The sequence below is a fragment of the Vidua macroura genome, chromosome 12 (genome assembly GCF_024509145.1).
Source record: "Vidua macroura isolate BioBank_ID:100142 chromosome 12, ASM2450914v1, whole genome shotgun sequence".
Lineage (NCBI taxonomy): Eukaryota > Metazoa > Chordata > Aves > Passeriformes > Viduidae > Vidua > Vidua macroura.
This window is the reverse complement of record NC_071582.1, coordinates 552341-580121: the sequence shown is the minus strand read 5'-3', so window position 1 is coordinate 580121 and position 27781 is coordinate 552341. Positions and strand designations below refer to the sequence as shown.

The 27781-nt window shown below is 39.9% G+C and overlaps 1 protein-coding gene across 3 annotated transcripts in view; it reads right to left on the bottom strand.

Moving 5' to 3' along the window:
* Window positions 1-659: 659 nt before the first annotated feature.
* Window positions 660-27781, bottom strand: part of USP3 (ubiquitin specific peptidase 3) — a 42157-nt gene continuing 15035 nt past the window's right edge. For 2 of the 3 annotated variants that reach the window (XM_053987975.1, XM_053987976.1), the window contains exons 2-15: window positions 24433-24493; window positions 22555-22686; window positions 16566-16649; window positions 14391-14472; window positions 12147-12229; window positions 11485-11598; window positions 10700-10813; window positions 5175-5321; window positions 3201-3307; window positions 2950-3030; window positions 2156-2274; window positions 1891-2004; window positions 1708-1775; window positions 660-908 (exon numbers count right to left, since the gene is read on the bottom strand). In XM_053987975.1, the coding sequence (XP_053843950.1) occupies window positions 743-908; window positions 1708-1775; window positions 1891-2004; window positions 2156-2274; window positions 2950-3030; window positions 3201-3307; window positions 5175-5321; window positions 10700-10813; window positions 11485-11598; window positions 12147-12229; window positions 14391-14472; window positions 16566-16649; window positions 22555-22686; window positions 24433-24493 (1472 nt within the window). In that variant the 3' untranslated portion in view covers window positions 660-742. The remainder of the gene's footprint in view (window positions 909-1707; window positions 1776-1890; window positions 2005-2155; window positions 2275-2949; window positions 3031-3200; window positions 3308-5174; window positions 5322-10699; window positions 10814-11484; window positions 11599-12146; window positions 12230-14390; window positions 14473-16565; window positions 16650-22554; window positions 22687-24432; window positions 24494-27781) is intronic. The other variant, XM_053987977.1, reaches the window with a different exon arrangement.

Here is a 27781-nt window from a genome sequence, read left to right as displayed (position 1 = left end):
TAAAGGGCAACATAATTTAGACAGGTAAAGATAATTGTTTTAAATTTGCAGGTAGTAGGGGGCAGCATATCTGAGCAGTACTGTAATTAAATTGCAGTATTGATATAATTGAACCAACTGTTTATTTACAATTATTCCTGAAAGTCACCAGCCTGAATACACACCAATATAGCAGCAATTACTTGGTCTATTTAATATTATGATGTTATATTGCCTCTCTTGTGCAGACAAAGGATGATTGGTCACTGTTTAAGTTTCTTGCACGAGGGAAAGTAATACGTGCAAACAATTCCTTGCTTTAAAGAGATTAATTAATATCTACGTAATAGGACTGAGAACAGCATGAAGTTGTATTGCTTTTCATGATCAAAAGCACATTTATCTTGCTTGTAAGGAGGACAAAGTTTTTTTTGATGTAAATGTGCCTCTAGAAAGTGAGAACTGAAAACATTACTATAAAAAAGTCAAATAACTATTTCATGAAACTATATATATAAAAAGTGAGTTATCACAACTAAAGCAGCAAATCCAAATCTGCTGAGGTTTTCTGGTATAACTAAAAAAAAGTTAGTTTGTGTCCAAGTTCAGTAAGTCAAATGCTACCATTGACACAACAAAACAAAAACCCACAAGAGGAAATTGCAAAGTGCACAATGAAATTAGTAAGTCTTGGATCAAGTATTTATGGAAAAATGGAAATGTTTGTCCGGTGGACTTGATAAGTAAGAATGCAAAGGAGGTATTAAAGTTTCTCTGCTCCAGGCTTGGCTTGGCGCTCCACATAGAAGAGGATGTAGGCCTTGGCCTTACCCACGGTCTCCTCGTCGGTCAGGGTTACAGTACTGTCATTGAAGTGGAACCAGCGGCCCTCGTGCGCCGCATACGCTGTGTAGTGGCCAGAACCAACACTGTGGAGCAGGCAGAGGGACAACAGTCAGGGACACTCCTCAGTGAAGCACCTTCTCCTGGGGCTAAGAGACTGCCAGCAGCCTGAGGAAGGAAGGTACCCACAGCCCTGCACAGCAGATGCTTCTTTTTTTGAGCTGTGGGGGCTTAAAGTTCTTCAAATTGAAGTTCTACAAGAACACATTGTCTTGTCCCTTCTACTGTTACTCTCAACAGATCTGTCCAGAGCTGGGAAAAGTTAAAAGACTCCCAGTAACTTTATTTCAAAATATGCCCAGCTCCATCCCTGGGCATGCCTGTGAGCCTTCACTGCTGTGGCAGGAAAGGTAATGGTGATGATATTTTTCACCATATGCATCTTTGGACGGCAGTTGTTCCAAGCATGCTCATACACTTCCTTAGCATAAATGCAAATGCACCTTCCAACATGAATAAAAAGAGGAAAAAAAATAATCCTGTTTTGTAGTAAGAATTTCAAAATGAGACATTAATTCCTGGAAGGCCCCCTGCCTCCTGCTCTTGGTTTAGGGTTTTTTTATTTGTAGAGGCACTAGATTATTTTAATTTCATCTCAAATATGTAGTCATTAACCCCAAAGGCTGCCAGGGGGCATTCACAGGCCTGACTCTATTGGACCTATTGAAATTAACTCAGCTTAGCTCCCTGCCACCTTATAAACTACGGCTTATTTCCCCCAGTTAAAATGCATGTCCTAGGGACAGAAACCCCTTCATTATCTCTGCATGCACCTGAGTGGGAGAAGGTCTGTGCCAGGAGGACAGGCTGGCTCCATGTACTCACCCTGAGCCATGATGCACAACCACAGCCACGAGGTCATACAGGCAGCTCTCTGGGCCACTGTTTTCAGGCTGTGGTAGGAAAAAAACAGAAAACTCCTCAAATCTCAGTAGCACTCTGTAATTTGTAATAGAGATGTATGCCATGGAACAAAGACCTGCAGGAGGCATCAGTAGGTCTTCTTACCTCTAACAAGTAGCATTTCATGTCTAGGCCTCGCAAGGGAAACTCAACATATGTATCAACCTTGTTTCTCAGATATGCTGTCCAGTGAAAGCGTTTCAAGTGTAAGCATAGCACCTACAGGGGGACAGGTATAAAAGGTGTGTTAGAGGAGGGGGCTGAACTCAATGCTGGACACTGCAATAGCCATGGGGAGGAAGAGGTCTCAGCTGAACCATTATTTCCTTTGACATTTTGTCACACTGATATTTCTCATGTTTATACAAACCTTTGGTAGTTTCTGAATCCAGAATTTTTTGGTGGACTTCTGTTTCTTTTTGCACTTGTGACACATGTACAACTCTGTCTCATCAAGTTCTTCCAGGTCTGTAAAACTGCGAAGACAATCTAGAAAAAGCAGATACATCAAGTGGTTTTTGTAACATGAAATACAACAAATACAGCAATATAGATGTGCTCATCTGCTGCAACCATTCTAGTTATATCCATCTAAGCAGCAAAAAAGCTGTGTAATGTTTTAATACAATAATGTGTTGTAACATGCAACCTTCCCTGTTCCTGAAAGCAGCTAGAAGTAGTTTGAAAGAAACAAACAGGCATTCCCAAAATCTCCATCTTCCAAACAAGATTCCATCCAACATTCAGCAAAACTGCTTTCAAACGAAGATAAATTATTTTATGTTGAATATTCAACTTTCAAAGCTTGTTTGGCTTTAGATACAAAGTGAACAGACGCAACAACAGGGTTTTGTTGAATATTTTCATGATTTTCAGCAAGTCTGTTCACAAATCTGTAAAAAATAACATCCTGTAAAAACTAAGGTCACTAACAGTACTGCTGCCCAACCTGCTGGACTGCATTGATTTAGTTTAAATGCAGAACCCCCAGGAGCCACCCTCACTGTGGGCACAGGCACATGCATCCGAGGACAGAGCCCCAGTGAACGCCCATAGGAAACACTACAGATCGGTGTCTGGAAGAGTGGACTACGTTAGAAATGCTCTGATTAGAAAAAAAATCCTCTTAGACCTGGTATGATTTCATTAGCCAGGCACTCTTACCTCGTAGCGTGCACATTGGTCCACTCTCTTGGTTTTTAGTACGTTTATTTCTGAACTGACTTGGAATATCTAGCGAAAGGTCTAGAAAAGCAGTGATTTAAAAAACAAAATTAGGGCTGAATAGAACAATGCCTAGTCTTTTCAGGCTGACACTCTGGGACTGTCACGTGACATCTAAATATATCAAACTTCAGATTTAATTTTCTGCTCTAAGTCACACAGTATTTGCAACACAAGAGGCAGCATCTTACCTAGGAATGGGTCAAACTTTCTAGATTCAGTCCCACATATTAGGCAGTTGACTTCATTTTGAAGAATGCCTCCGAAAATGGCAGTGACAACAGTTGACGCTCCATTTCTAGACAAACCACATCAGAGAAGTACAGTCAGCCAGAAAGCCTGAGCTGAATTCCCAACACCTGTCCAATGTTTGGTGCTCACACCTCCTGCTGTCAGGCCGAGCCAATGAAACAGGGACTGGGTGCTCCAGGCAGAACAGGCACTGCAGCTGCCCAGGGACACACACCTACACTGCTTTATCTTGGACCTAAAGAAAGAGTGAACTAGGGGGCTCTAAGCAGATGCTCACAGCACTGAAGGTGTTGTGCAGCTGGGTGCATTTCTATACTAGAGCTGTACTGGATGCTCACACAGGTCCAGGATTTTAACCCTGTAATTAAGACTTTATCTGAAACAAAAATTCTTTCTTCTTCGGTAGGTCAAGCATATTTTTGTTTTAACTCTACACCCTTTCTTATATGTGCTTTTGACTTCTTTGAGCACATTTCTGCACTTCACTGCCAATGGCAGCTTAAGTTGCATTAAGACACAATAAACAATGTGCAAGATCAGCATTGTTCTCTAAGCTTTCAATACTCTCCTACTGAATTTTTTTAGCAGATTGTGTAATGGGCCTGCTTCTCACAATCCAATTTAAAAAACATACAAAACAAATTTTAAGTTACATTATTATACAATACTAAGGCTTGCAGAAACCTGTGTTCCTTGCCTGCACTCCACCTACCTCTTTACAGCTCATCTCAACACTTCCTGAACAAGAGGAATAGCTGCTCAAATTGACTGGTGCACAAGAAGAGAGCTTTCACAGCCTATTTATTACTTTACTGGAAGCATTAAAGTGCCCTCACAAGAAGGGCAGCTTCCTGTCATCTTACCCCATGTCACTGAGCAATTGAACAGCCCTTCTCAAGACAAATTTACAATAGATAGGTGAACAAATGTTAAATTCTCCTGGGATTTTGACATCCAAAATACTGACAAAACAAAATCAGTTTAGATTTCAAATATATGTCAATTCTACAAACATTTTAAGATTCTTCTTTTTAAGCATCAGCAACGCAATATAAATGCAGTAAAGAGCACAGTCTGAACTTAGTTCCCTAGCTTTCCCTAACAAAGCATCTATAAAACCCTGCATCTCAGGCCTGCTTGCTCTGTCTTGATCAGTATAGAAGGAAAAACTCAAACTCTAGTTTTATGTAGGGAATTAAGGACTTAGGGATCAAATGTGCAGGCTGATCTGACAACTTTCCCTCCTGAAACAAATAAAAGGTTTTCTCACTTGTGAGACTTTCAATCTAAGAGAAAACACAGCTAGGACAGAGCTCGGAAAAAACAGTATTTTGAAAAGTACAGAAAGAAGAGTGAAACACCCAAATTACACCTGTTTCAAGGTACACAATAGCATGAAAATCAAAATTATGCACAAAACAAAAGCACCAACTGTAACTGTCAAGTGATACACGAGATCACCTGCTGGAAAACTGACTTCAAGCGCTAACTGCACTACTCATTTATCCAGGAGGTCTGCTCACAGTTTAAACATCAAAATCACTGGCCATCATTTTCACTCCTGCAGCATTCAGGCTATCACTCTAAGACAATTATATTGTCTGGGGAGAAGAAAGAATTCTATAGGGTATAGAAAATACAGTTTTTTATTTCTGAAAGACTAGTGAATTAAAATGTCTCCACAACTTAGCCTGTATGCTCACTCACACCTATGAAAACTGCTAATCTAAGACACTTCCTTTTGAAGGGACACCGATCGTGCAGAATGCTCATCTTCATAACCTACAGTTTTGCACTGCCTAAAGTTAGAAGCACTGAAGAAAACTTAAAACAAGGAAGCCTGAATCTGGAATTCCAGAGCCACCACATGCAAAGGCATGAAGGCTTTGAAGAAATTAAGAATTATTTCTTACATGCAACATTTGTTGCTTGCAGACAGGTTAGAATTTTCTTGCAAGATTACTGAACGTGAAACACCGTTGAAGCCACCCTGGAGTTCCAGGTGTAGATGGTCCAAAAGGTAACGCATGAACTCGTGGGCATCCTGTTGCTGGTATCCCCTTAAGAGAAAAAGAAACAACAGCAAAATTGCTTTACAGGCAACACACAGCAAGCACCAGGATCACAGGAAAAAAAACCCTTTGCCTGTTTAATCCTACTGAGCAGACTTTCCATATGTGCTTGGTACCAAGAAAGTTTTCCAAGTAGCCTCTGGAAAGACATGGCAATGCCCTGACAAGTGATTTTGGTCCTTTGCAGCTTGTGCTCTCTGCATGCCTCGTGTGAGAATGGAAAAACCTTTAAGAATATACAATTCAGATAGGAAGAGAAAGCAGCAGGGAGCAGCAGAAACCTGCCATGTGCTCACACAACACACTGGGCCTAATGGAGCTGCCACATTGTTATCTGGCCTCACCAGCCCTGCCGGTGCCAGGGGCATCCCAGGACTGCGTCCCTCTTAACTGAAATACACAATGGATCGCAGCAGTGGCTTCTCCTCTGTCTCCTTTGGTACTGACTATGTTTGATTTGTGCCTCAGCAGAACTGCTTTGAATCTCATTCAGGCAGGGCACTATTTGTCCCTGCTTTGAATCAGCCACAGATTAAGGTCAATATATTGTAATCTCAAACCTGGTAAGATTCTAAAGAAAGACACCACAAAATGTATTGTTCATGTGGGATGCAGTCAGTATTTCCGAGTGGTTCTCACTCAGTCACTGATCCCACTCACTTTGCAAGTATAAGTGTTTGTTTGTCTGTTTAGTCCCCTCCTCACCAAAGGCAGGAATTTAGTCTCTAGGTTTGTTTTCCACATGCATCTTTCAGCAGCAATATGAAGTCTGAAATAATTAGGATGAGAGTACCATTTCTTCTAGGATGAGAACTACAGCCATGCTCAGAGTTGCACACTTCCCCTGCATAACTCATTCTCTGGGAGAGGGAGGAAATAGTGGGGGTATTCAGAGCATCTCTTGAGTATTTAGATTTGGTAGGACAGGGCTCCAGTCTCACATGTGCTGTTCCATCAGCAGCAATGCTGCTCAATCACTGTTATTATTTCACCACTAAGAAACCTTACCGAAAAGAACAGAGAAGCCATCAGGGTAAAACATGCCTTTTAAGTTATTTAAGCTAAATCATGCATCAAATTCAACAAACAACTGCTGTTCACTTGCCATTAAGCTGCACACTGAGACAAAGCATGATAGGCTACATAGTGAAACACTGAAAGCTTTGTGCAACACTGACACAAGTATGTGCAGGTCATTGTAGGCCTAAGCTACAGAAATCCCTACACAGCAAGAGCTGGCTTCCCCTCCACCTCCTGTCTGTTCTCATGAACTGTTTTATCAGGCCTCCCCTTTTCCACCTCACTACTCTGCCTAAGTGCTGGCAATAACTGTCAGGTAGGAATGTCTGGGAGAAAAATACAAATGGGTATATAAATGTGAGTACTCAGGGGAGGGAAAATCTTATAAGATTCATGGCAGAGTACCCAGAGGTGGAGAGAAATGCTAACAGACTGCAACAGAAATACGCAATGTGAGGCTGATGTGCTTAGTGAGGAGCACAGATGTGTCCAATAAGAGTATTGCTAAGAGATAACAGAATAAAAATAAACATTTTCACCTTGTAGGATTACAGTAATGCTTTCTTCCAAAGCAGCAGCTTTAAAATGAAATCAAGGAATCTGTATATAGGCACATGGGCAGCACTGCCTACCTTTTACAACAGAAAACCCAGCACCCAGAACCACTGCTGTGCTTCAACAGGCCACCATCTCTTGGCCTGTACAGCCAAGATAGGACTTACTGTCCCAAAGCTGCAAAGTAATTATACATTTGGTAAAACAAAGTAGTAAAACCAAACTCTGCTTCAAAGCTGCATGTTAATTATGCAAGGCTTTGAAGTTGCTACCATAGGATTTGCTTCGTTTACTGAATACAGGTTTCTTCATTAACTACATAAGCAACCACATTAAACAGCCGAAGATTAAATGTATGGAAAGTCTTTGCTTCAGACACCTTTTCGACATGAAATTCCTCTAAAAGAGCTTGGCACACTTGGTCTGCAACAAATGAGTCTCAGGAATTGTTCCACATTGTTGGCTGTGCTCCTGGTGCATGTATTTATACTTGCATGGAAGTATGCTAATTATAGATGGAAAATTCTTTGGATTTGTTAAGATGCATAATTATAGATACAGATCTTTAAAAGGACACGATGATATGCACAATGCACTGTTTAAAATAAATTATGTTAAAGCCCTTCAGCAAAAAGCAGAGTTACTCTGATAGTCTGCTTGTGTAACAAAACTGATGTCCATCCACCTGAAGCAATTCAATTCAAGCCCACTCCCAACACCTTTTCCCAGTGACAAGAGGATAGGATATAAAGAGGATCAGTTACCAGGAAAATAGAGTACACTAGTTATACAGCAGTAAATCAGCAAAACACACATCTTGCAACTTGGCATGAGGCTGCAGAACTGCAGCACAACTGCAGTCAGGGAGCAGGAGAGCCCAGAGGCCCTGAAGCTGTGCCTGTAGTTATTACAAATGGCATTCTCTACTCCCTGCTGCAGAGTGAGGCAAAGGGACACAGAGGGCAGCAGAAGCAGCAGCTTCTTCTATAGCCCTCCTCAGGGAGAGCGTTCACAGTCCTTCACTTTAACAACCAAAATCTCATTGGACTAAAACAACTGAACCTATTTCCAGCTGCTCCTCCCTTGCCCCACCACTTCAGGCTACATAAGCACACCCCAAAGTGGCTGGTGTGCTGCTAGCAGACTGCTGGCTCCATCTTTCTTCCACACATCTGGCCACCTGCCTTCTCCTCCCCATCTCCCAGGGACCACACAAGACGCAACTGGAATTTCAGCATCATTAGCTTTTAGAAGGTTCAACTAAGCACTGAATAAATTCAAATTTTCTCCCTGCATCATGTGGGAGTAGGGACCTGCTAACAGTGGCTGACTCTATTCTCCATTTGATTTTATGAGTTCCCTTATCCATTAATTGTGGACATGCTCCCAGAAAACTGGGAATAAAAAGGGAAGAGGGAGAACCCCCAAAAAGAGCACTTTTTCTTTTAAAAGCTGTGATAGAATCCACAGTGCTGAAAATGTGCTTGAGGAACTTCAAGGAACAGGTTCGTCACTTGGTCTAACAAAAATTATAGAGAAGCCTGTAATAGGGAAACTGGCCACAGACATAAGGGATGGTATTTCCTTGCCTATAATGTTTTGGTCACTTCTGGCAACTACTGGTATTAAACTTCCTTGATTCTCGTAAGCCAAATGAAACATAACTAGCAGCGTGAAGTACAGAATAAACAGATTTATGTTTTTTGGGTTATTCATTGAGCAGATGTGTTACCAGCATCTTTTCAGCACTGCTAGAGATATAACAGGTAAGAGAACATCTTTATTATGTGAGAACATGGAGCAACTGTAGTGGTTTTGGTTTGCCAATCTGAGTTTTTTGGTTAACACACCAATTAATGCAGTGGGTTTAGCCCTGGCCAAACACCAGTGTACTCACTAGAATTATTTATTCATTTTTTGCTGCAAGATAAGGATTAGGAGGAGAGCAAAGCAGGCTCAAAACTTTAAAGGGTATAAAGAAAACTGTATTGACCAAACTAAAAGAAAAATAATAAGCAATCAGAATAAACCTTCAGAACACTTCTCCTCCTTCCAACTCTTCTTTCTTTTCTCTCTGACAACGTAAAGAAACAAAATTTGGTATTTTCAGTCAGTTCATTACTTTTAAAATACTCTTTCTTCAGTTTACTTAGGGAGAGGAGTCTTCCTTGCCACGTCATGGAGATTTTTTCACAAGAAACAGTTCTTTCATGGTTTTAATTTTCACTAATAGCAGCCACCTGGAAATTTACAATTGTGAAGTCTCTCCTACTTTTGGTAGTTTTTTCACAACTACTATCATGAGTCATTTCAGTTTATTGGGGTGCAGTTTTAAGGATGAGCTGTTCTAGTATAGAGACAAAAGTTTTCTTCATCTATTTTTGGGAAACAGAGGTCTCTTCTTCTATCCCTGGGACAAGGTTTTCATCTCTTTCATTTCACTTTTTCTAAGCTTTTCATCACATTACAGCTACTTCGACATCTGCTTGCTTTAGTATTGGTGCTTCTGCTCATGGCTGTGGTTAGAACACTACATCTCTCCAAGGCATTTTATGAGTTATAGGGAAAAAGAGTCTGATGCATTAATTATATCTTCATCATAGCTTTATAAGAGAATTTTAGCCTAAGACTAGGGCTTTTTTTTTTTTAATCTATTTGGGCTTTGGCTCTTTTTTCTTATAGATGTTGGTGTCTTAATATTGTCCTTTTTACGTGCTTTTAATTTTCTTTTTTTTGCAGTGGGAGAAGTGGCACTGGCAGGTTTCTTTGTTTTTAAATGGAATTTTAGCACTGAAAGAGTTAATTTTATTTGGGCTTTGCATTAGGAAACAGCTTTTTCTTGTTGGTCACATGATTTCTGCCAGGCAGTGGCTGTGGAGGCTCGCAGCGTTGATTTCTGCTGTTTCTGCTCTTCTGAATGGGATTTCATTGTTAGTGGTGATTTCACAGAGGCGTATTTCACTTTTTTAAGTGGTTTAACAGGGTGTCAGTATTTACAATTAGCTAGCTGATTGGTTTTGTCGGGTCCAAAGGAAGCTGTTAAGGTTTTTATAGAGAATTACTTCCATAGTTGGTGGCTCTTTCCTTAACTAAAAACCAAACAATGTTAAACTACACCAGCAACTTACCTTCATCACAATATATCCTAACAGGTTTTAGTGCTCCTTTGAAAGAGGTTCAGGGGTCAGGACAGGGAGACCTTGGAGAGGAATAATACTTGGGTTTACTTGGGTAATCTTCTTTTCCACTTTCTCTTTATCGTCCGTTTTGTAAGTATGGGCCCAAAATGCTTATTATGCACAGGATTTTTCTTTTATAGCCCTTATATCATGTCCAGCTAGTGACTACTGTATTTTGAGAGAATCAAGGAAGTTTCAGCCAGTATGTTTGCATTTAGACCTGTAGGTGCTGTATCTTTTTTAATCTACCTACATAATTTTCTTATTGCAGCCAAGCCTGAGTTCTGTCAACACCCTGCACTTGGCACTTACCAACCAGTCAATAGCTTGATTGTTTCAGAGCACTAGCTCAAAGGTACAACTACCAGTGTTTCTCATGTGAGAGCTCTATCCTCTCTGAAACTGCTACATGTCGTAGGGCAGAAGGAAAAAGCAAGCACTACTGATGAACAGAAAACTGTTGATCAAAGCAAAGATCCTTTTCAAAGCACATCTGTAGGCATATGGAAAGCTGCACAAAGTGCATCCTGTGGATGCAGCCCATTTTAGAGTAGGACACCAGCAATATGTGGTTGCAATCAAGAATAATGTTATTTTTTAAAAAAAACTTACCTAAAATTTGGCATTATTTTCCAAACAACGTAAAATAAAGACTCTGGACTAAATGCAGTTTGGCTTCCTTGCCATAAAGCACAGAGTGTCTTTCTGAATTCTTCCACAAGTGAACTGTAAAGAAAGTAAGAGCTGGTGTTTAATGTGCGTTTGTTTAGAGCCCTTAGAGGTTTACTTGTTCAATGGTACAAGTATGAGACATTAGCTGGGTTAAGACTGTAACAACTGGGTAAATATCCTTTCCAGTAGCTTCAAAGATTTTATGTCCAAAATCCTACTCAAAATTGTTGAAGACACACAGATTCAGAAAATTATATTTCAGATGTTCAGGACACACTCATGTGAATACCTATGCACTGTTTGTCATTTTAGTGCTGACTCTTCTAACATCATCCTTTTAACACTTGCTCAAACAACCTATAGATCATCAATCACCTAATCCTGGACTTTCTGCAGTAGCAGTCACAGTAGGTTGACTTGCAGTCACATCCTCATGACCCTATTTTAGCTGGAAGTCAGTAGCCTAATGTCTGCAGCACATATCAAGAGGACTTCTTAACATGATTTAACATGTCACACTCCAGCACTACCTGATGTATCTGATTGCAGCATCAGACCTGTAACAGCAAGCTGCAAGTGATACAAGTTTCTTTCTTTGTAGACAACGATTCTCCTGTGTCTCTGTCCCCTGTGAATTGTGTAATACCAAAAGTGTCTAATGGCCCCAGCAGCCCAAACTTGCTGTTCCTGCACAGTGAAGAACTCACAAGTCATACACAGCTTACACATTATTATCCCCCTGGCTCCTGGTGTGGTAAGTTCGCCGCCCTGCCGTCTTCCCATTCCTCAGCTCCACTGCAGGCAACTCTTTGAAGTAACAGCAAAACTGCTGAATGTTACTAGGAAAAACGAAGTAAGAATGAAATCCTTAAAGGGCAGAGAAAAAAGGATAATATGTATTCTGGAGCTTGTTCTTTGAAATGCATAAATACCACTTCATGCAGTGATATAGGAATGCAATCTCAAACAAGAGACAAGAAACACTGTAGCAAATACCTTCTGTCAGTAACTACGCAGATCTGCAAATATCACTATCATTGCAGCTTCCTAAAATAATTACATTTTGGCTCTGTTTTGACTAAGACATACCCTACCAGATTGAGCTATCATTCCTAACAACCCAGACTTGCATTTGCTGAGGAAGTTAACGTATTTTACTGGCCTCAGCAGTGAAGGGGCACTTTCCTGTTCTGCCAAGGACATGGCACATTTCCTGTGGAACGCTGTACCACAGGATGTGCCTCACACCATGAAACACAACTTTATCAACCCACGCACTCCTGCAAATTCAGGTACATTTCTGTCCAGTGGGAACATGCCAAATTCACCTGCCCAATGCTGCAGCACACAAGCCCCCTGAGACTGGTGGGAGATCTGTGGAAGGTACCTGAGTGACTGAAGGATTGCGTTCATGAAACAAGTGTTCCCCAGGTTCCGAAGGCCTGTGGCACAAAGGGCAGTGGTGCTTCCCTAGAATGAGAACAGTTAGGTTATAGAAAGATTTACCACTGCTCCACCACCTTCCCTCCCTCCAGAGCCATCACTGTTGGATCAAGCACAGATCTGAACAATAACCAACTACACTGAATGCAGCTGCAAAGCCAAAGCACCTACCTCAGCAGCTCAAACTACCCTGAAGCTCCATCTTGACATGAAAACTCTTTCTTACTCATTCCATGTCAAGAGAAAACTATACTACATCTTTTCCTGTGCAAATAAATCCAGAATAGGACAACACAGTTAATCGCAGGCTCTTGTTGCCAAGGATTTGTGAGTGTGTATATTAAATATTCACACTCCAAGTTCAGTGAGAACTGGACAACAATTTCCCTACAGTGCCTTTGAAAAATGAAAGTAGCAATCCTCATCCATCTCTTCCCACGTCTAATATGCACAGTGTGGCCACCTCCAGGTTGTTTTTAGGTCACCAGCACTAGTCTGAGTCTCAGTGGGATTCTGTGGTGGCCAGAAGGGCTTTTGAAAGACAAGACAACAGCATTTATTTGGGAAATAAACAGTCAAGTTAGACTGTGCAAAGAAGAGGCAAAGAGTTGAGAAAAGAGAAGCAAAATACACACCATTTACAGCCTAGAACAATGAACTCACTGATGAGCTTGCTTTTTGTCGAATTAACTCCAGGGTGGGTGGGGAGGAAAGGGAAGAAAAATGTGGACAACACTGCATTTATGATTCTAGAATCTGCAACATTTGGACACATTCCACTATCCACAAAATACCACACTGGAAGTTCATCAAATTTCTGGGCATTCCTCATTGTTCTAACAGAATTGAAAAGCTGGGCTATCTCAAAGTGCAACCACCACAGTGTCCTGAGCACATTCTTTGCTCACTCTTACCCCAAGCACCACAGCACAGCACTAATGCACACAGCATTACCCCTGCAGTTCAAGATAAGATTCAATATGCCAACAATAAAAAAGAATCTGTTGTTAGAGGCAATACAGAAGTAGTCAAAAAACTGACAAAACAGCACAAAGTAGGAAGAATAAAATAAGCATGTAGTTCAAGCTTCCTGTCTTGTCCTTATCTAAATGTTGCCTGGAAATTTTCTTTTGGTTTTTACCGGCTTTCAGTTTTTCAGACAATGATGCTGTGGACAATGATAGCAAGAAAGCCCCACTATTTCTCCCAGGCTTCCTCAATCTCTGCAAGATTGGGACAGTACAGGAAGTGCAGACAGCACATTCAGACAACCCCAAACTGACTATAATAGTGCATTTTTTAAAGTAACTAAACTCCTCCAGACTTTGCCAAACAGCAAAGTGCTGCTTTTCTCCACCCCAGGCTCTTATTCCCATTCACATCCTCTCGGGCAGTTGTTCCTATGGCTAAAGGAGCTGCTGCTCCAGCTCTCTTTGGTGACACTGCTGTCCCACAGCCTAAAAGCTCGGCTCCATCTCTCCCCCATTTTTCAAAGGGCGAAAATGAACCAGTTGAATACAGCTGGGTCAGTATCTCCCCTCTCCATTCTCAAATTCTGGCAGAAATTATGAAAATAAGAAACTCCCTTAATCCAATCTGTGCAAGAGAGACATCTGACTTGTGATTATTCTTTGTTTGGAAGAAATGATGCAGCCCTTCAGCCATCTAGCCAGGACTGGATCTTCCTCTCCTGGGTGCTATCCTGCAGATCTGAAGTTAAAATAGCAAGAAGATGAAATGAGGAGAGGAGAAGAAAAGCTTAAAAATAGTCCATTGTTTCCTCTTGAAAGCAAGTTTTACTGAGCTCTTTTAAAAAACTGGTAACATTTTTTACTTTTTCCTAACAATTACTCTTAGCCTCCCTCAAGAATGTACCTCCTCCTTTGCCTTCTGTACCTGGGAAAATAAAAACCCAAAAAACCAAAAAATGACAAAAGCTCCTTGCCTGCTAAGAAAAGCAAAGCTCCATCTTGACATGAAACCCTTCTGAAGCCCAGGAAAGCTCAAGTCTACATCAACAGAAATGCAGCAGGGTATCAGTCATGTTTGTGCGTGAAGGGGCTTTTTCAGGTGTGTGGCCAGAAGATGCTAAAGTGCACCAAGCACAATTTCGGCCTAGGCCAACTATAAAACTCAGCAGGTTTACAAAAACCCTTTAAACTCACTGTACCAGATCTGTTGTACTTACATTTACTTTCAATAACTTGCTGTTCAGAGATGGGTTTTCCAATAGTTTTCTTTTCCTATGTCTGTCTGATGTAAAGGCTGAACTGTTGGAAAGCAATTAAAAGCAGTTATTTACCAGAAAAAACTAGGTATTGTGTGGAATGGACCAGAGAAAATCAACTCATGGTTAACAAAGTGATTCCATCTGTCACCAGTTGTCACTGACAGCAAAAAGGCTCCCCACTGATGCAGTCTGAAATTGGCTTCATCTCCCTCATGGCACAGCCCCACGGCCCACCAGTAAGTTAATGCAGGATGTTCTGCTCAGGGATGTGTGTCCTCAAGAGTGGCCTTAGTAGCAGCTACTTGTCGTCTAAAATATTAATCCTTCTCCTAGGTCAAAGAAATTTAGGTCTTCTGTCAGGAAAATCATCTAAGCCTTTAAAGATACAACTTCAAAAATCAGGACAAAATTAAGTTACCAAAAATCAAGAATATGTGAATGTTAGTACTTGCATATTATAGCTGACTTCTCTTACTTAAATAAAAATACATGAAGTTATAACATTTGTGTAATACTAAGTTACAAAAATAACTGCTTAGTCTTTTGCACATCAATGGAAATTAATGGCCCCTCAATCAAACCAGTTGATGATTTCTCTCTAATTTGATCCTGAAATCATAGCTTGCTTCAGGGTTTGGTTGTGTCCTAGGGTGACGTTATGGTGCTTGTATCCCAAATCGTGTGTTCTGTTCATGCCTGATATTATGTTCTGTGCCTTCAGGACTGACTCTGAAAGTGAAGGATTGTTTTGTCTTGTTATCAGCTGGCTCACCTCCCCCCATGGTCTGTGTCTAGGAGAGGCTTGGCTGGCTTGGCTTGCTTGCTTTTGCTTTGCTTTTGCTTATTAGTTTAGCTAGGCAGTCCAATTTTTACCCTGGACTGTTTTTTTCCCTTCCCTTTCCCTTTCCTGAATATCATCTAAACCTGCTCTGGACCTGGACCTGGGAAACATCAAGAAACACCAAGAGTCTGCATTTTGTGACCTGCAGCAGCCATCCCCAGCGCCAGAGACTGATAGCTGGGCGACCACTCCCAGGAGAGACTTTCTGAATTTGTCATCTCTTCAGAACGGTGAAAGGGTTTTGTCATCTGGTGTTGTTTTTTTGTATTGGGCAGTGTATTTGCTTGTTAAATAAACAGAGTTTTTTTTGCACTTCTCTCTGAGGAAATCCTTCCCGAACCAGGTGGGGGAGGGGCTGTGGGGGGTTTGCTTTCTGGGGGCTCCTTCCGGAGGTCTTCTCCCAAATTTGCCCTAATCTAGGACAGGTTGGTAGGTTTTTTCTTTTTCTTTTTTTTTAATTAAAACGCCCTCCAAGCATTCAAAAATCACCATTACACAGAATGGAAACCTGCACTGTATCTTTTACCTCCCAAGAAGTTAGATCACTTGGATGTTTCCAATTCACTTCTTGTTATACTTAACATCTCATAATGCACCTGACACGACCATCAAAACAGGATGGAAAATAATACAAATATTAATATAACCTACCAAGTAATTGATACACTTAGCTCAGGGAGGATCCAGAGATTTCCCCAGATCACAGGAATTTCATAGCAGGAGTCCTGTGTGAACTCAGGGGCATTCCGATGTATACGGAAGTACTGAATGCACCCGTATTTCTGCTTGGCATTAGGCAAGATTTTCAGGGCAATTGTGCAAGCACTCTTTGCTCTCTAGGACTGGCCACGGTACATACATCATCCAGGATCAGACTATCTGCTTTCCAGTGGATCAGCACCAGACAGAGGCAAAGGAAAAAATGTCTCTTCTGTGCAGTTCCAAGTTCGTAAGTCTTCTTAATCTTTTTGCTAGCAAATCAAACTGTACAATTAATATGAAGACTATTTCCACTTGCACTTCTTGAATTTCTCTGATACAAAAAGCTTATTCTTGTTTTTTTGACAAAGCTGACAACAGAACAAGACGATCATACGATCATGATCAATCAAATCCATTTGTTCTGCACCTCTGCTTGTCAGTGATGAAAAGGTTTGTAAACAGTGTCAGACACATAGAAGGATTAAGACATATGTAATTAGATATATATACACATATGAAACAAATGCCACTTCAATGAGGTACTATTACAAGTCTGCCCAAGGCAGTCTGGGTGCAAACAAACTACTTACTTTTCCAAGTTCTGTAGGTGCTCTCTGACCTTCTGTACCAGGCCGAGCTTGGTATCATTGACTACAAAATCATCACAGCGATAACTGCAAGAAAAACATTTTTCAGAATATGCAAAGTGCCTCAGTGAAGCAGATCAAACCACACAAGCCTTTGTGTGGAAAGCACCAAAGGGATCCAGTGAAAGATTACGAGAACTGGGGAGCACACCACCTTACATTGAGCTTGGTTCCCTCCAAGAAATACCCTCCAGCAGAAGAGGGTACCAGAGGGTACTTATTACATGGGTTTTCTGCTAGTTTAGTTCTTTATTAGAAATCAAAATAATGTACTGCCTGGCCAAAGGCAGAATTCCAGTTCAACAAAAACTGAAACAGTGTAATGAAAAGCAGACTCAGTAGTCTATCCACAGATTCATCAGAAAAGACCAACTGACCCCTGGTAAACAGAATACAAAGCTTTTATTAATTTTTAAACTAGTTTAACATTGTAAAGTTATCACTGAAACCTGAAGTGCTGAATACATATATACAAACATAAAAGTCTGTGCTACTGAAAAAACACCAGGGAAGATAGACTAAGAAATCACTTGACTTTTCCAAACTCAGGCCAGAACTCTGTGGCAATTTGCACCCCGTGCTTAACCACAAATATCATTCCATCACTCTTAAGTTTCTGTACATACTGTGAAGTGTCAAATTACAGCTTCAAATTTTGGCAGGCAAATGAACAAATGAGGAAAACTAGCTTTGGATATGTTTAATATCAGAACTGTAGCTATGTCTCTCCTTTCCCTTTGGCATAAGAGTGACTCAAATGCAAAATACATCATCATCATCACCTCAGGCTGTTCCTCTTCTGGAGCAGATCCACATTTGCTTCCTAATTTAATGAAGCTACTGACTTCAGGCACAACTGGAATTCACAACACTCTTTGTTGCATAAATCTGCAGGTATTGCCAGTGTTACTTTGAACTCTACATTCTTGAAAAGGCTACAGAGTTGAGAAAGTAAAGGTCCTTGCCACTGAATGGAGTCCCTAAGATCAGTGTGTTCAGTACCTTTGATTTTTCCCTCTGAGAAATTAACATGATGACTCTCAAGACACCCAAACATTGCACACAGCAGTTATGGGGTGGCAGCAGCTCTCCGGCCACAGAGAGCAATGCACAACTTTCCCAAGCATTGTCCTGGGGAAAGGCTGTGAGAAGATCAGAGAAAAGAATGATAAACAATTCTTCTCTTCACTTGCTGCACCCGTTGTTGTGAACATGTGGAATGGGTGATTTCTTAATTGGCCAATGGTGATGGTGTTTAGATTGAAGGATCAATTGGGTCCACCTGTATCATGACTGTCTGTAAGGGCAATGGGTTTCTTAATAAGTATAGTATAATAAAGTGACTGATCAGCCTTCTGAGAATCATGGAGTCAATGCTAGTTATTACCCAGCTGGGGGCCTGTGAAGACATTATGGGTACTTACACAAGATCTAGAAATTAGTAAGATTACCAGCTTGCTTTTTTTTTTTTTTTTACATTTTTAAAGATAGCCACAGACCAAGTTAGTTTGGGAGGGGGAAGAAGTCTGTTAATGTGCTTATTTTTCAGCCACGTCTTAAGTAGTCCTTCTCAGCTTTTTCAGCCACCTACAAAAACCTAATGAGGTGCTCCTGTATTTGGCACTCCCACAGGACCCAGCTCTCAGGCCCATGCTTGGAGCACATGAGCCCAGTCAGCTAATACACAGCGTGGGACTCCTGAGCAGGGGCACCCCGGCTGCACCAGCACAGTCACACTGCTACTAATGCTGGAGTAACTACTGTGGAGAAAGCAGGGGATGGAAGCAGATACAGGCTCACTGAAACCCTCAATGAGAACTTATTGCTGAAAGGTGATTTCATTGCTTCCATGCCCTGAAGATCACATTAACCTTATTTTTACACACCAGTTTAGCACTTGCCCCATGATGGAAGAATAAAACCAAATACATCAGTAAATGTCAGGGTCCTTCCAACACTGGAAAAGTAAGTTTCACTTAGAATCAAGACAATTTTCTATTTCTCATTTTTTAATAGGTAGGTTTTTTTTAAAAACCTCTCTTGCAACACCAAGGGTATAGCACTGCTATTAGAAAAAACCAGTATTACCTCCAAACTATTTTGGATAAACCAACTAAACAGATTTAGAAGTAGTTTCTGTTTTAGTAACTTAAATTTGCTTACACCTTAAGGGTAAACTGCTGAGAAATTACATCCTATATCTGAAGTTGCCATTCAACACAGCTGCTTAATTTGTGATCCTCAGGATTATCGCAAATTAACAAACACCTTTTTTGGATGCAGTAGCTCTAAAACATGCTTTAACAGCAATGACACAGAACAAATTCTATACCTTGCAGAGGGTCCCTTATATGGCTTAGCACAGTATTTTCCCCTATACACTCTATTTTTAGTACTTCTGCTACCTCCAAGACCTGGCCTCATTTGCTTCTAAAATGGCAATAAGCCAGTGAATGTATGCAGTGCTCTGGGAACATAAGCGCTTACTGCTGTTACAGTGCTTAGGAGGGACAGAACTTCATGCTGTGTTTAAAAACCCTGACTAGCTTTGAAGAATTTGAAGGATAAGAAAAATTAAGAAAACCCAGGTTTCCTTAGTTATGCCAACATCTTATATGAATAAACAAAGAACTAAAGTTTTACAGTCTGGATAAAAGGCTTTTACTCTTCTTATTTTCACTGATTGTAGAATATAAAACAATAGTACTAAGCAATCTCATTTTCCAATGCTCATGGCACTAGCACAGTAAGTCTGGTTTGTTTTTTAAAGAGGACCCTCTTCACAGAGACTAAAAAAAGAATTTTTCTAAGTCCTTGACAGTTGATTATTTTTACCCCAGCCAGGAACACACACACACCCCTGACACAACTGTGCCCCTTTACGGGATAACAAGGAGGGTAATGGGTGAGAAATCTGACCTGCAAACTGTGTCTGGGATTAAATGAACACAGGAAACATATTATGGAAATATATAAACAGAGGAGCCTTTCTTCTTCTGTGACAACTGTCTGTTCACCAGCACTGAGAAAACCAATTTACAAGAGTCCTCTTTCAGGAAAGCAGGGCTCTTACATGTATCATTTTACTTCTCGTGCACAAAAAAAACCCCTAACACAGAATGAGAAAGCACCCTATGACAGTTTGAAGGCAAAAAGGATCTGTGCTTCTTGCAAACTCTTTGTGTGCAGTACTTTAGAACTAACTGAAAGGCTGGTTACTTCCAAAAAGTGGGATTCAGGACTCTTTTTCTCAGCAGTTAAGGTCTCAAGCATAATTTAGTCTGAGCGTTTAGTATTGCATCTATTGTCTCAAAATGACCAAAGCATCAAGAAGAGAGTTGTACTCTCATAACAAAATATTAACAAATTCTCTCAACTTTTCCACTGGTAAAACTAAGCAGTTGAATAGGAGGACTGAGTAAGCAAAGAACATAACCCTCTGGAAAGACTGCATTACAGGTTATGGCAGAGCAAAGGAAGGCAAAGGATCAAATGCTGCCTTCTTAGAAAGCCCTGTGAAAGGCCTGTTCACTGATACTATCACGCAAGCCAAGGAACACAGTAAATTGGGATCCATAGGATAAAAATGGAGTAAGAGCATCCTACTCAACTTTGTGCAGGAAACAGAATTGCAGATAAAAATATAAAAGCCAGCAGTGCATCAAAATATCAGCATTATTTTTACAGTAGAAATAAAATTCAATTAAGTCTTAGGATGGTATTTTATTGACTTTAAAATTATTGAGGCAGCCCACACTGGTAGCATGAACTATTCATCTTTACATAAAAGTTCACTTAAAAGAACCACCATGGCATAAACTTTGGACTGTCTACTGGATTCATGTCTACACTGCAGTCCACAAATAGGCTTTTCAAAGCTATTGGAAGCCCATTCATTCTCCATAATAACTAATTACGTCTCAAATTTACTGAACTATTAGCTTTAACTGGCAGCAGCCTCCACAGTACTGTCCAAAACAAAGGGGGAAAAGTTGATCTGGATGCCTTCTGTTTCATCTTTAAACTTCTGTGCTCATTTCAGCTAGGTGCAGTAACAAATTCAAGTATCTTTCCCTGATTATCATGTGGGAAAAACCTGAAATATCCTAAATGAAAGCAAAGACAAACTGCTTTTGAAACTTGTTCACCTTCACATTAGCACAGGAGTTATAATTTGCTGGTGAATTACCCACACAACAGGAACTCCCCAAGGCAAAGCTGGCTACAATTAGTTCCAGTTCATCCATAGATGACTCAGCTCTCGACTGTAGCAGAAAACACATCACATGCTGAACTGCTTCCCTTCTGTGCTCCCACAAACACACCTCCCCAGGTGCAGGTCTGCCTGTCCTACCCAGCACAGCTGGGGTAATAGATCCCACAGCCCCCAGTCTGGCTGCTGGTATTCTGCAATGCCCACACAGGGTTTGGGATAAGGTCAGCAGGGTGCTCAGACTTGCTGCTGTAACTCATCAAGCCTCAGCAAGTTCGGAACGCAGTTTGTCATAATGGAGATACAATCAAAGACTTCAAATACCCTGCTAAAATTCCTCCACAGATTATTACCTTTGGAATGACTGGAAGACAGGGCATAATTCAAACAAAACAAAAAGCCACAACGTAGAACTCAGCTGCTACCAATATTGATTGGGAAAGTGAAACTAGCTTCTCCCAGCTATCGCAATGCTGGTAACCTGTGCATATTTACTCCTTGGAAAACTTGACTATTTTCTCATGCATTCACACAGGTGCAAATAAAAATGTTGGTCATTAAAATAAAATGCAAATAAAAGCAAAATTCTCCTGCTCTTTAATCTATGCTTAAATACCTACAGCTGCTTCCACCATCTGAGCAGTTTTTGAGTTCTCCGAACAACATTTCTTCAGGTGAAATCACATAACTGGGGTTTTACTTGCAGGGGATAAAAATATTTGTTACAGAAGCATTCCTCATAAAACTGGATACCCAAACTTCATCCAACACATTTCTTTCCCTAATGAAGTACCCAAAAGTCACCTAACTATTTGAACAAAATACCTATTAGAGCAGCCACATATCCAGTAATTTTACAAGACCATAACAGGGATTTCCCTGAGATTTACACTGCTCAAATCCTGCACTGCCACACTGCACACATGGGAAACCATGGAGTAGCTGCAAATGGGGAAGCACCTGTCAACAGGTTTGCTTAAGGGGGAGGAGGATGGAGGATGCTGAGGCAAAAAACCAGTGCTTTCCATTTACTCCCAGTCTTTGCCCTCTGGGGAACAAGGACCATGGAGAATCCAACATTTGCAGCATCGGTATTAAGTTTCCCTAAACAGTGCATATCACACTGCAAGAACCCCACAGACGGAATCAGCGCAGGCCACTGTGCTATTCAAAGAAGTATTTCTGATTGTTTTCCTTACTCTTGCCAGAGACTTGAGTGCTGCTTCCCAACAGGATCAGCCACTTTCCCTGACTCTCCATGACTCGTGTACTCAGAAGGTACATGCACAAACTCAACTCGAGTTCAGATCTCTTGGGCAGGAACTACAGTGTAATAGTTTACCTTCTGAATCCTGACAAATTAAGGGTACGTGAAAGACTCACCAGCTTGATGGAAGGAGCAACACCAACCAAACAGCTTTCGCAATTAAGAAGTTTGGGTCTCCGCATACCCCAAAGCAAATAGAAACAACTCCAAACCCCACAGCACTTATTTCAAAAGGTTTCTTCTCTAAGACATTTGACATGTGAGAGTTTAGTTATAGCCAGTAACTGTACAGTGCTACAATACACATGGGAAAAGCAGAGTGTTCCAGAAAGGTCTGGAAATCAAAAGATGAAATGCTCAAAAATACGTGTAATATAATGCTGCAGAAAAGTCTGATGTTTTCACCTTCTAGTATATAAAAAGTTGTCAAATTACAGTATTTAAACCCTTACCAGTATGTACTGTAACTACTGCAATCCATACACACAGTATGCTGAACTTTCTCCTGTTTTTCTGTTTTCTTATGATTGGTCATAGGAATCTGTGCATCTTCATAATGCTTTTTTGCATGGCCATTCACATATCTAAAATAAATGTAAAAGAAAGAAGTTTATACTTCTAAACAGCTAATCAACATTCATTAAAAAAATAGGAATAAAAAAGGCATCCAATATTTACACCAGCATTAAAGAACAATTCACTTCTGTGAAAACACTGGCCAAATTTTCTGATGTTTCCCCCCTTTACTCTCTCCTGTGGTCCAAACTGGCCCCTCCCTCTCCTTGACGAAATCCCAGGATCTGTGCTCCTAATAGACTAATGCACTTCCACAACTGAGAAAATCCTGAACTCCCTTCTCCCATACCTGTAATGCAGTTAGTTCTCTGTCATGCCTTCACATATACTCTTCTTACAGCTCTACCTTTTCTCCCCCTGCACTTGTGTCTGGGATCCCTTTAACAGAGTGCTGACTCCCATTTTCAGATTTCCCATTCTGCAGCATGGTTTGATGTTACAGTCATAGAGTTCATGAACTTGGGCTCTGGAGCTTGTGGTTACATAAGGGAGTAAGAAATCTAAAATTCTGCAGCTCTTTTGCTGACACAATGAGCATTTTCATGCTCAAAGTTTGAGATATAGGAAATTAAGCACCTTTAATTAAAAAAAAAAAAAAAAAAGAGCCCTAAGGTGTATTTTATCTTCTCATTCAATTATTTTCCATTCTAAGGATGGGAGCCATTTGGAAAGACAAAAAAGCCCTGCATAAGTAACTGACTCAATATCTACCAATTGCACATAAGAAAGGCTATCTGGAGACAGCAGTAATTTTTTTAAAGATTAGTAACAATTAAAATATTCCAATTATTTATTGCACACCATTGCATACCATGAAGTACCTCCCCCTCTCTTAGCTCCCACCAAGAATAAATTTATTAAATAAATAAATAGAGGGGAAAAAAGGGCCAGTGTCAAAAATTCTTCATAGGACACATTATTAAAACTGTAGCACATAGTGATACCCAGATCAAACAAACAAAACCTGGAGTTCATTCAATCCACTTTAAAAGACAAAATCATTAAGTTTAGTGATGCTTTCCCAGAATAACAGCACACCAGCACAGATGTTACCCAACAGAAGAAAACAGGTTCACATGTCAGATACTAAATGTCAACATGAACTGCATTCCATTAATATGTGCATCTCAAACATTTATGTAGCAGCACATTTTCTACAATTATCTTGACATAAATAACAGCTGACTGTATAATTCCTCCACAATTTATTTGGTGTACTTCAACTAATACAGACATCAAGGTGAAGCCAGAAGGAATTCTGATGGCAGTTACTTCTTACATGCTATGGCAATAACTTTAGGTCCAAAACTACACTGCAGTACATTTAAGCTATTTTCAGTCTCAGCTGAATAGTTGCTGTTTCTCTCAAAATAAGCAACTTGTGGCTTTGCAACAATTCTTATTCTGTTTATCTTATCACAAAAGAGACATCTTCCACAGAATGGAACTTTACAATAACCTACTAAATTATCAGTTCTCCACACATTTTTGAACTGAGCAATCAAATTTACTGTCCACTTTACTTTAAAAACCCAATGAGATAAAGCCCCCATATCTTGAATATAATCTCTGGACTCTCATAAAGAGTCCAGAGCAAAGAGCAAAGAACCATGTTAAGCATAAACATACAATGTTAAATGAGATCATGAAAGGTTTATTTCAGGGAAATTTTGAACGAACTGCTTCAGAGTCAAGCAACAAAGGAGAAAGATAAAGGCCTGATTAAAAGATTTGCACACTAACACTGTACCCACCTTCCACAATGGACACTCGAACACGTCAGACAGACCCAGGGACTTTTATTTGACCGGCACACTATAAAAGATTTTTTAAAAAAAGTGTCAAATGAATGAAGTCTATTTGATTTTAAAATACAATACAAAAATATCAGAATGACAAAAAAATTGGCAAACCTTCCAATTTTTTCTTTTGGCTTATAATAACAGTCCAGTGAACAAAGGTTAAAAAGCTATGGCACTTCTGTTTCATAAAACTTGTTCTACAAGACACCATTTTAAAGAAGATATTGCAAGAAAGCCTGGCAATCTGATAAGAAGCAAACAATAAATTACTGTGCAATGCATGCTAATACACACCACTTATACAATGTGCATTCCTACAGTACAGTGCTGATATAGAATTTATCCATAATGACTTCACCCTCAGTCCCGCACAAGCAGCTGAAAGGTTAACACTACTAGTGCTGTGCTTCACAATCTGCTCAAGACATCAGAAGATGTTATCTAAGTTTTTGGCTGTCATATTTTAAGTCTAGAAAATTTAAAATATGGATGTTTTAAACTAAAGGGCTTAAACAAAACAAAAACAAACAAACAAACAAAAAACCCTAAAAAAAAAAAAAAAAACTAAAAAAAAATAAAAAAAAGGCAAACACTAAAAAGAGATGAAACACCATCCCAGGGTAGGGCCATAGAAATGGGATATTCCAACTCTAGTTTTCAACCCAGCAGGTCACTAAAAGAGGGATGCTATGAAATACGACACTTAGATTTGAATGAAATAAAATTGTTAACAACTATCCATTACCACAGAATTTACAAAAATATTACACTTCCAAACACCCAACTAATATGATGAGAAAATTAAAATAAAATGCTAAGTGCACTGCTACGAGGGCAGAGAACAAATATAAAAAATAACTTCGATTATCCACAAAATACAAAACTGTATGATACCAGTCCCATAAATTTTACACACCATAAATTTCTGCTGCTTGGAGCAGCCAGTGAAGAGAGTCAGAGACGAAAGAAAAGGCATTGGGAACTTGAGGGTCTGTGAGGCCAGGGAGTAGAAAGATAAAGAGGACTGCCCCTGGTTGTACATGTAAATTACTTATATTGTTCATTGAGGGAAAGCTTGAGAACAGCCCTCCTTTTCTGGAGTCACACCTTAAAATAAGAACTGAAGCAGTACAAAAGCTGCTCCAGGGTAGGATCATATGAGCAGGCTAATTCAGGACTTAAAGCAAAACTCAAAATACAGTTCACCAAGTGACGAACCATGGTACATAGTAAACTGTTAAGATCCAAGACTATCAGAGAAATCTAAGCTAGGAAAAGTAGTTTCTTTATCAAATTAAATGTTCATTAGAAAGGAAGGGGTCAATTTTGATTCAACAGAGAACTGACAAGCTTAGCTATTTAGAAGAGCTAATACATTTTTTCCACTACCAGATTTCACCTTTTTTATTTAAATCGGGTGGGAAAAAAAGAGTACACTGCTTTTTAAACAATTGCTTTTGCATTTTATTTTATTATTACAAATGGATGCTGTATTTCAATTCAAAAGCTAAAAAACCAAGGCACGTTTAAAATGAGAATGTTACGGTGTTACATGGGGGGAAAAAGGCACATTCTCCAGAAATATTTTATGAAGTAACTTCTTCAAACTCTTTAGTCAAGACACCAGAACTGCTTCCTTCAGCTACTTCACTTGAGAAACAGATTTTCTCACATGTCTCAGTTATCTGGCACTGGTTCTGCAAAACCCAATTTTTCTATTTCTAAAGCCGCTCATTCCCATAGTTGTGATGGTCATCTTGCAATAGATAGAGGGCAGCCAGGTAGAGCTGTTTTGGTTTACATTTCAACTCAGGAACATGGAAGAAGTTTGTCTAATTTGAAGAAAACATTACCAAGAAACCCAAAATTTAACACTGGCAAACAGAAGAGAAAAGGAAGATCTTAAAACAGCTATTATCAATTAAAAATGGGCTAAAGGAACCACTGGAGTACACTGATACAGCATTATTTGCTTGAATTTACAAACAGCAGTGTAAAATATTAACCAGAAGGAAAGAAAAAGAAGCCAAAACTATTCATGTGCTTAATCTGTGTTTAAGTGCTGTGTGAAGAAAGCACTACCCCCTACACTTTCCATGCCAGGAACATAAAAAGGTCTTCCTAGGATTAAAATCCTAGCAGAAATTTCCCACTGTGAAATAACATGTTTGCTTTCACTATGTTATCATCTATGCATGGAACTTGTTCTCAACCAGTAGGTCAAAGCATTATGATTGAAACTATTACTCCTACTTTCCACTCCTACCAGACAATTACAATTTCACATTCAGGTATTTTAAATACTTGTACTGCTTGTTTGTCAAGTGTTAAATTATACTGAAGGAGTGCTCATTCTGCAGGTTTAAGAGTTCTGCACAAAGCCAGCAAACAAGTCCAACCTCTGCACAATACCCAGAAAAAAAAATCACATACACTAAAATTTTCCATCTTTCCTATCAGGGAATAGGAAAAAATGGCTCAGTTGTTTACTTTAACTTTTAGGAAGAACTTTGCCCCAATTGCATCACATCAGAAATGTGTAGTTTATCTTCTGCACAAACATTTCCACCCACAATGAACTCACACCACATGGACGTGACTCCCACTAAGATTAAACACAGAATCCAGTGTCAAATCTGTGACTGACAGTTGCTCTGTTCTCAGAGAATTCCACAACTGATTTTTTTAAGACATTGCTGGAGAGTGCATTCTGTATTTCTCTGAGGCTGGCTCAGCAGATAGCTTCATTAAAGCCTGGCTCTCCAGGCATTCTTCAGTTCAGATCCTGAAGCAGTCATCATCTTGCTACTTTATAAATTAAATTATACTGGAAGTTTCAGGCATTACTTAGGACTCTATCAAGACAGGCACCATGGAATACACAGCAAAATCACTGTCACTGTCCAGAACTACTTATAATCTAAACTAGAGGTAGACAGTTTGGCTTCATGTATAAAGACAATGCACATTATTCCTTTCAGATGGGGTACTGACATGAATACATTAAACTTCGAAGTAGGCCAGAAGTGAGAGAGAGCGATCCATAGCAAATCCCTTTTCAATTCGAAGAACATTACACAGCCCTGGAAGTTGACCCCTAAAACAGATTTGGGTGTTCTGGACTTTCAGGTCACACAAACTAAATCATGAGGAATGATTTTCAAAATCCATTTGTACAGGTACCAATATATTCACTCCATAATCAGTTTTCCAATTGGGATTTGGAGGTTTGGTTTGTTTTTCCTTTAGCACTACTGAAAAAAGAGAGGGGAGCATTACATTAGCATCCCTTACTTCGGAT